The 8,732-nt window shown below is 51.4% G+C and overlaps 1 protein-coding gene across 3 annotated transcripts; it reads left to right on the forward strand.

The window, feature by feature from the left end:
* Positions 1 to 3: 3 nt before the first annotated feature.
* Positions 4 to 2,082, forward strand: TMEM95 (transmembrane protein 95). 3 transcript variants are annotated; one of them, XM_023193206.2, is made up of 7 exons: positions 4 to 235; positions 448 to 504; positions 701 to 781; positions 892 to 912; positions 1,059 to 1,139; positions 1,263 to 1,342; positions 1,463 to 2,081. In XM_023193206.2, exons 1-7 carry the CDS (start codon positions 67 to 69, stop codon positions 1,583 to 1,585), a joined length of 612 nt encoding a protein of 203 aa, XP_023048974.2. In that variant the 5' UTR covers positions 4 to 66; the 3' UTR covers positions 1,586 to 2,081. The 3 variants fall into 3 exon arrangements, with proteins under 3 accessions (XP_023048974.2, XP_023048975.2, XP_023048976.2); XM_023193207.2 differs by having other exon boundaries at positions 24 to 235; positions 1,035 to 1,139; positions 1,255 to 1,342; positions 1,463 to 2,082; XM_023193208.2 differs by having other exon boundaries at positions 24 to 235; positions 1,255 to 1,342; positions 1,463 to 2,082.
* Positions 2,083 to 8,732: the final 6,650 nt, after the last annotated feature.

Genomic DNA, 8,732 nt, shown 5'->3' on the forward strand with positions numbered 1-8,732 from the left:
AGCCAGGGCTGCAGAGCATTCCTCGGCCCAGCTGGGGCAGCCCCGCCCCATCCCCCAGTGGTCCTCATGTGGAGGCTGGCACTAGGCGGGGTTTTCCTGGCAGCCGCCCAGGCTTGTGTCTTCTGCCGCCTCCCAGCCCACGACTTGTCAGGCCGCCTGGCTCGGCTCTGCAACCAGATGGAGGCTGGGCAGAAGGAATGTGGGGCCTCCCCGGACTTCTCGGCCTTTGCCTTAGGTAGGATCAGACATCCAGGGATGGGTCCAGCAAGCACTCACCCCCACACCCCCAGAGGGTGGCATGTGACCTCCCAGCTGTGCCCTCCATCTGTGGCCCTTTCTGGACATGCTGGCCTCTCTCTCTGAGAGAGCTCCATATCTGGGAAAGTCAGGAGAGACCCCAGAACCTGAGTTGGTGAGGGAGTCGCTGGTCCTTGCCCATCTCCACAGATGAGGTGTCCATGAACAAAGTCACAGAGAAGACTCACAGAGTCCTGAGGGTCATGGGTGAGGTCAAGGGGAAAGAGTGACCTAGGGGCTTGGGAGGACACTAGGGAGAGGGGTGGATGACAGGGGCTGGGGTGAGAGGGGAAGGGTGGAGGGGCAGAGACAGGAGGGCTGATCAGGGAGGGGGCTGGGTGAAGGGAGGGGGCACTGGCCCCGTCGAGGCCCAGGGCAACAGAGCTGCTCTCCACCTCCCCAGAGATCAAAGAGGCTCTCTCCTCACTCCCTTCATATTGGAGTTGGCTTCGAAAGATCAAGCTCCCTGAGTACACCAGGGAAGGTACCGACGCGGGATGGGCCTCAAGGGGAGCCTAGCGTCTTAGCCAAAGGGATGTGTGGTGAGCAGCTCATCCACTCACACCCCCACCCCTTCCTTGTGTTTCATTTCAGCTCTCTGTCCCCCTGCCTGCCGTGAGTAGGAAAGGAAAGGGGTAGCAAGGACCTGGGGCCTGCAGGGTGTCAGAGGAGGGCCTGGCAGCTGCAGGAAGAAACTGGGTACCAGGCAGGGTGGAGGCCCGGCCTCCCCTCCCCAGCGTTGCCTCTGCTGTCTCCTGCAGGGGGCAGCACCACGCTGTACAACTGCTCCACCTGCAAGGGGATGGAGGTGTCCTGCTGGCCCCGAAAGCGCTGCTTCCCAGGTCCTCACGCCCACCCTGGCCCCGCCCCACCTTGCCCAGATCCCTGAGCCCTTGGGCTCCCCCGTTGGTGCGTGTGCGTTCCAGAATCATTCACTGCCTCCTGGGTTCCCTGCAGGAAGTCAGGATCTTTGGGAAGCCAAGATTCTGCTCCTCTCCGTCTTTGGAGCTGTCCTGCTTCTGGGTGTTCTGAGTCTCCTGGTGGAGTGAGTTTTGGGATAAGGACAGGAATCCTACCCCACCCAGTGCCTTCCACCGCCCACCCTCCCTCCCTCTGTCCCTCCCAGGCCCCTCCCGTAGGCTTCCCATCCTCTGTCTTCCCTCAGGTCCCACCACCTCCAAGCAAAAAGTGGCTTGTGAAGACGCTGACAACCTCCCAGCCTCCAGCTCTAAGGAGTATGCACTCACAACTTCTACATCCCTTGGAGGGGAACCCGCCAGCCCCTTAGCCCCAGCTCCAAAAACAGTCTCCAGACCCTAAAACCCAGACATCCCTGCTTCTGGTTGGTGAGATAATGAAACACAAGAAAATCCCCAAAAACCCAGACCCCCCACAATCCCAGTGTCAGACAGCTTCCCGGGAACCCAGGCACCCACAGCTGGAAAGTTCCTCCCCTCCAGCCCTCAACCAATCACACAGCTGTCAACAATGCCAGGAAAATATCTACAGAAGGAAAGAATCCCCTACGCCACTCCCACCACACCCACACCCCCTTCTGCCTGTTCCGGGAAAGCGGGGGCATCTGCCCCAGAAGCTATTCCAGGCCCTCCTATGACTGATTAGGAATCCGGGAATGCGTGTTCTGGAAAACTCACCCCGCTAGAGTGAGATCACGTCGGTGGGTTCGCGGGCATGCCCTCCCTCCATCGTGTTAACAGTTTCAAACCCTGGCCTCCCTCAGAGGCCTCCGTCCTGCCAGGTCTAACTAAACTTGCTGTTCATGGCCTCTGCCCTTGCCTAGCCTCTGTCTGCAACTGGGAAGGGCAGAGGAAGGATGGGAGACTCTCAGAGTAGCACAGTGGTTCTCAGATGGGGGTGATTTTGCACCCCGGTAGACATTTTGCAACATCTGGAGTCATTTTGGATTGTTTTAACTGGGGGGATGTACTACTGGTCTCTGGTGGGTAGAGACTAGAGATGCTGCTAACCATCCCATAATGCACAGGAAAGTCCCCACAGCAAAGAATTATCCCGTCCAAAATATCAGTGTTTACCAGGAAAGGGAGACAGGAAAAAAAAAAAAGAAGAAGAAGAAGAAGAAAGAAAGAGAAGAAAGACACAAAATGTCAGAGCATGGTTGAGAAACCCTGGTGTTTCGTCCCTTGCCTATCAGGAGATTTTGGTTTGGGAGTGGGACATGGGACATGGAACATGAGAAGAGAGGTCTGTTGCCAACCACAAGGCACAGTCTGAGTGCCTAGGCCTGGCAGAGATACGAGCCCAGGGGTTTTCAAACTGGATACCTCGAGGCTCCAGGGTAAGCGTTCTCAGCCAGCTGCGTATCAGAGCCACCTGGGCAGCCTTAAAACTTGCTGTGCTTTGGCCCCATCTCCGGAGATTCTGGAATAAATGGTCCTATATGGGGCCTTGGTTAGTGTAACCCACAGCCAGGGTTAGAATCATTGTTCCAGGGTGTCCAGAGAGGCCCTAAGGATGGGAAGAAGAACTCCTACCCTTTCCACAGTAGTACCTCTCTCTCTCTTTTTTTTTTTTTTGAGACGGAATTTCGCTCTTGTTGCCCAGGCTGGAATGCAATAGCACGATCTTGGCTCACTGCCACCTCCACCTCCCAAGTTCAAACGATTCTCCTGCCTCAGCCTCACAAGTACCTGGGATTACAGGTGCCTGCCACCATGCCCGGCTAATTTTTGTATTTTTAGTAGAAACAGGGTTTCACCATGTTGGCCAGGCTGGTGGCGAACTCCTGACCTCAGGTGATCCACCCACCTCGGCCTCCTAAAGTGCTGGGATTAAGGTGTGAGCCACTGCACCTGGCCGTACCTCTCCCTTTTTTCCAATATATTATTTTTACAAATTATTATTATTATTATTATCATTATTTTGAGACAGTCTCACTCTATTGCTCAGGCTGGAGTGCAGTGGTTCGATCTCAGCTCACTGCAACCTCTGCCTCCTGGGTTCAATCAATTCTCCTGCCTCAGCCTCCTGAGTAACTGGGATTACAGGCATGTACTACCACGCCCAGCTAACTTTTGTATTTTAGTAGAGATGTGGTTTCGCCATGTTGGCCAGGCTGGTCTCAAACTCCTGACCTCAGGTGATCCTCCTGCCTCGGCCTCCCAAAGTGCTGGGATTACAGGCATGAGCCACATGCCTGGGTAATTTTTCTAGTACTTTTAATGGAGACGGGGTTTCACCATGTTGGCCAGGCTGGTCAGGAACTCCTGACCTCGAGTGATCCGCCTGCCTCGGCCTCCCAAAGTGCTTGGATTACAGGCATGAGCCACCGTGCCTGGCCAGTCCTGCCCAGTTTTCAAGGATCTCTATCCTGTCTGTCCCATCCTTCTGTAGCCCCAGCCCACCCAGAACCCTCTCACAGTGGACTCCAGTCTCCCAGAGGCGCCACCAGACTGCCTGCTCCCCTGGAATGCACTTCACCCTCAGCGGCCACGCTGGCCTCCCTGAAAACTTCCACAGTGCTCACAACCCCCAGCCCTGCATCAAATGATGATTAAGAATTTGGGCTTTGGAGTTGGGCTACCTGGTTTCAATCAAATCCTGGCTTTGTCTCTTACTGGACCGTGGGCAAGTTATTTAACCTCTCTGTGCCTGTTTTCTCATATTTTATCTATTTATTTATTTTTTGAGATGGAATCTCACTCTGTCGCCCAGTCTGGAGTGCAGTGGCGCAATCTCCACTCACTGCAACCTCTGCCTCCCGGGTTCAAACGATTCTCCTGCCTCAGCCTCCAGAGTAGCTGGGACTACAGGCTTCCAGCACCATGCTGGGCTAATTTTTTATATTTTTAGCAGAGACGGGGTTTTACCATGTTAGCTATCATGGTCTCGAACTCCTGACCTCAGGTGATCCGCCCGCCTCAGCCTCCCAAAGTGCTGGGATTACAGGTGTGAGCCACCGCGCCTGGCCGCCTCATCTTTTAAATGCAGTAAATGTATTTTATTGACTCTATATAACGTTTTAAATCTGTTTACATTTGAACATCTCTGAAGTCAGAATGCATCTTAAACTGAAGGTATGCCATGGCTTAATGGATAGTATTTTTTTCTTAGTATATAAAATAATGGTATATTGGCAGGGCACGGTGGCTCACACCTGTAAAACCAGCACTTTGGGAGGCCAAGGCAGGTGGATTGCTTGAGGTCAGGAATTCAAGACCAGCCTGAAAAACATGATAAACCTCCATCTCTCCTAAAAATACAAAAATTAGCCAAGCGTGGTAGCAGGTGCCTGTAATCCCAGCTACTCAGGAGGCTGAGGCAGAGGTTGCAGTGAGCTGAGATTACGCCACTGTACTCCAGCCTGGGCAACAGAGTGAGATTCCGTCTCAAAAATAAATAAATAAATAAATTTAAATATTAAAAAATTAAATAAAATAATGGTGTATATTACAATTGATGATATATTATAATTCATGATAATTTCAATGAAATTCAGTAGTAGTTACTGATTGCTGTGAAGTCTAAATAAGCTAATATAAAATGCTTGAGGCCAGGCACAGTGGCTCACACCTGTAATCTCAGCATGTTGGGAAGCTGAGGCAGGAGGATCGCTTGAGCCCAGGGGTTTGAGACCAACCTAGGCAACATAGTGAGACCCCATCTCTACAAAAAAAATTAAAAATTAGCTGGATGTGTCGGCTAGGCACGGTAGCTCATGCCTGTAATCCTAGCACTTTGGGAGGCCAAGGCGGGTGGATCACGAAGTCAGGAGTTCAAGACCAGCCTGACCAACATGGTGAAACCCTGTCTCTACTAACAATACAAAAATTAACTGGGCATGGTGGCACATGCCTATAATCCCAGCTACTTGGGAGGCTGAGGCAGGAGAATTACTTGAATCTGGGAGGCGGAGGTTGCAGTGAGCAGAGATGGCGCCACTGCACTCCAGCCTGGGGGATAGAGCAAGACTCCATCTCAAAAAAAAAAAAAAAAAAATGTAGCTGGGTGTGAGGGCACATGTCTGTGGTCCCAGCTACTCAGGAGGCTGAGGTGGGAAGATCTCTTGAGCCTAGGAGGTCGAAGCTGAAGTGAGCTGAGATCACACCACTGCACTCCATGTTAGGTGACAGAGTGAGACCCTGTCTCAAAAAAAAAAAAAAAGAAAGAAAGAAAGAAACACAAACTCTACCAACTGCTTGTGCCACATGCTTATGAAGAACTTACTAGGGGAATGTATATCACAAGGGTTCAGAGAAGGGAATGGGGTTGTCAGGGACATACCCTGGAGTTGCCATGTGCTAAACACTGTGGAAACAAAGATAAACCATTAGGTGGCCAGGCACAGTGGCTCATGCCTGTAATCCCAGACTTTGGGAGGCCAGGGCGGTTGGATCACCTGAGGTCAGGAGTTCGAAACCAGCCTGGCCAACATGGTGAAACCACGTATCTACTAAAAATACAAAAATTAGCCCGGTGTGGTGGCAGGTGCCTGTAATCCCAGCTACTCGGGAGGCTGAGGCAGGAGAATCTATTGAACCCAGGAGGAGGAGGTTGCAGTGAGCCAAGACTGCACCACTGCACTCTAGCCTGGGTGATGGAGTGAGACTCAGTCTCGAAAACAAACAAAAAACCTGTTAGCTGGTGGTTTAATAGGGCAGGGCATGGTTCGGAGGGAAGATGGATTGGTAAAGAAACAGCACCACCTTGATGTGACACAGCTGAGGGACATCTAGAGAAGGGACACTCCCAGGGGCTCAGAGAAGGATTCTCAGAAGAGGTTGTGCCTGAGCCAAAGGAGAAAGACATCCCAGGTATAAGGACAAGCCTGGGCAATGAGAGATGAAAAAGCAGGAGGTGTTTGGGCAGCTACAGGTGATTCAGTATGGCCGTGGGAGGTGCGTTGGGTGGGCAGTGCTGAGAGAGAAAGCCACAGGCGACGTGTGGGGGCCAGATTCCACGAAGTATTATACAGGGAGGTCACTTGCTAACCGATGAGAAGCGGGCATGTGGGCATGGCAGGAAGAGAAGAAGGAAGAGAATGGCCAGGATACAGTTGGCACTACCATGAAGCTCCATAGAGGTTTCAGAGGGGTGATGGGCTCAGGGAGGAAGGTGAGCTTGAACATGCAGACTCTGAGATGCCCGGGCAGGGGCATTCAAGTGGAGATTCCAGGTAGGGCTACCTTTGAACAGCTCTGGCCTGAGGAGCAGATATAACAAGTGGGAGCTGCTGACGGAGAGCCTTGAGTGTCAGGGTAAATAGAGGCCAGGCCGGGAGCGGTGGCTTACCTCTGTAATCCCAGCACTTTGGGAGGCCGAGGCAGGCAGATCACCAGGTCAAGAGATCAAGACCATCCTGGCTAACACAGTGAAATCCCATCTCTACTAAAATACAAAAAATTAGCCAGGCATGGTGACGCATGCCTGTAGTCCCAGCTACTCAGGAGGCTGAGGCAGGGGAATCGCTTGAACCGGGAGGTGGAGGTTTCAGTAAACTGAGATGGTGCCACTGCACTACAGCCTGAAGATAGAGCAAGAGTTTGTCTCAAAAAACAAACAAACAAACAAACAAAAAAGAGTCAGGTCTATAAACTGCAGGCAAGGAAGAGCTAGGGCATGTCTTTTTTTTTTTTTTGAGACAGAGTCTCACTTTGTTGCCCAAGCTGGGCAACAAATTTTTATATTTTCAGTAGAGACAGAGTTGCACCATTTTGGCCAGGCTAGTCTTGAACTCCTGACCTCAGGTGATCCACCCACCTCGGCCTTCCAAAGTGTTGGGATTACAGGTAAGAGCCACAGCACCGGGCCTGTGTTTCTTTCTGTGCACATAAAGCCAGTCTACAGGAGTATGGTCTTCAGGGCTGGTTTTTCTGAGCACCTCCCAAACAAGGGAGGCTGCTGTGGGTGCAGAAATGTTTTTAAATGGCCCCCAAATCCTCTCTGACCTGCCTTCCATGGAGAGGCAGGTTCTATGGATGCTTCCCTTGAATCTGGGGTCTGTGTCTGGCTGACCAATAGAATGTGGGAGAAGTGACACTATGCCACTTTCTGGGCCCACCCCTTAAGGAACTGGCAGCTTTCGCTGCCTCTTGGGGTACTCAGTCTGGAACCTAGTCACCATCTCTGAGGAGGCCCAGGTTTCAGGAAGGGTCCATATGAGGGGTCCCAACCAAACGCCAGCATCTCCTGCCACACATACGAGTGATATTGCAGCGCCCAGATGTCCAGTTACACCCACACTTTTATTTTCCTACTAAGACCCCAGATACTGTAAAGCAGAGATTAACCATCCCCACAGTGTCCTGCTGGAATTCCTGACTCACAAAGTCCAGGAGAATGATCAAACAGTGATTTTTATGCCACTAGGTATTATTCCTTCAAAACAGATAACTGGTACGATGGGACAGAAAAAGGAGCCTAGGACGTGGCACTAAATGTCTTGGGTTTATGACATAGCTGGCCAGGTCCATCCTAGCCATGTGCATGGGGCACATTACTTCAGCAAGCTAAACCTCAGTCCTGCTGCCTGCAAAATGGAGTTAATGATGGCTAATGTGTACGGAGACAGCGTGTCAGATAGTCTAAGCATTTTTTTTTTTTTTTTTTTTGAGATGGAGTCTCGCTCTGTTGCCCAGGCTGGAGTGCAGTGGCACGATCTTAGCTCACTGCAGCCTCCGTCTCCCGGGTTCAAACAATTCTCCTGCCTCAGCCTCCCAAATAGCTGGGATTACAGGCGTGTGCCACCACAGCCGGCTAACTTTGTATTTTTGTAGAGATGGAGTTTCACCATGTTGGCCAGTCTGGTCTTGAACTCCTAATCTCAGGTGATCCGCCCGCCTTGGCCTCACAAAATGCTGGGATTACAGCCATGAGCCACCATACCTGGCCCATTCTAAGCATTTTATGCACTGTATTAGTTATCTGTAGCTATGTAACACGTTTTTCTAAAACTCAGGGGCCTAAAGGAATAACTATTTTCTCACAGTGCCTGTGGATTAGAAATTTGGGGCTGAGTGGGGTGGCTCACGTCTATAAATCTCAGCACTTTGAGAGATCAAGGTGGGAGGATTACTTGAGGCCAGGAGTTCAAGGCAAGTCTGGACAACAGAGCAAGACTGCATCTCTAATATATATATATTTATATATATTAGCCAGGCATGGTGGTGTGTGCTTATAGTCCCAGCTACCTGGGAGTGAGACAGAAAGATCGCTTGAGCCTGGGAGGTCAAGGCCTCAGTGAACCATGATTGTGCCATTGCACTTTAGCCTGAGTGACAGAGTGAGACGCCGGGTCTAAAAAAAGAACAAAAAAGGCCAGGCACAGTGACTCATGCCTGCAGTCCCAGCACTTTGGGAGGCCGAGGCGGGCAGATCACCTGAAATCAGGAGTTCGAGACCAGCCTGGCTAACATGGTGAAACCCTGTCTCTATTAAAAATACAAAAACTATCCAGC

The sequence above is a fragment of the Piliocolobus tephrosceles genome, chromosome 16 (assembly GCF_002776525.5).
Source record: "Piliocolobus tephrosceles isolate RC106 chromosome 16, ASM277652v3, whole genome shotgun sequence".
In the NCBI taxonomy this organism is placed as follows: domain Eukaryota; kingdom Metazoa; phylum Chordata; class Mammalia; order Primates; family Cercopithecidae; genus Piliocolobus; species Piliocolobus tephrosceles.

Coding starts and splice junctions, on each gene's coding strand:
- TMEM95 (XM_023193206.2), top strand. CDS start 67: ATGTGGAGGCTGGCACTAGGCGGGGTTTTCCTGGCAGCCGCCCAGGCT. Junction 236..447: donor CTTCTCGGCCTTTGCCTTAG/GTAGGATCAGAC, acceptor CCATCTCCACAG/ATGAGGTGTCCATGAACAAA. Junction 913..1,058: donor TCTCTGTCCCCCTGCCTGCC/GTGAGTAGGAAA, acceptor TGTCTCCTGCAG/GGGGCAGCACCACGCTGTAC.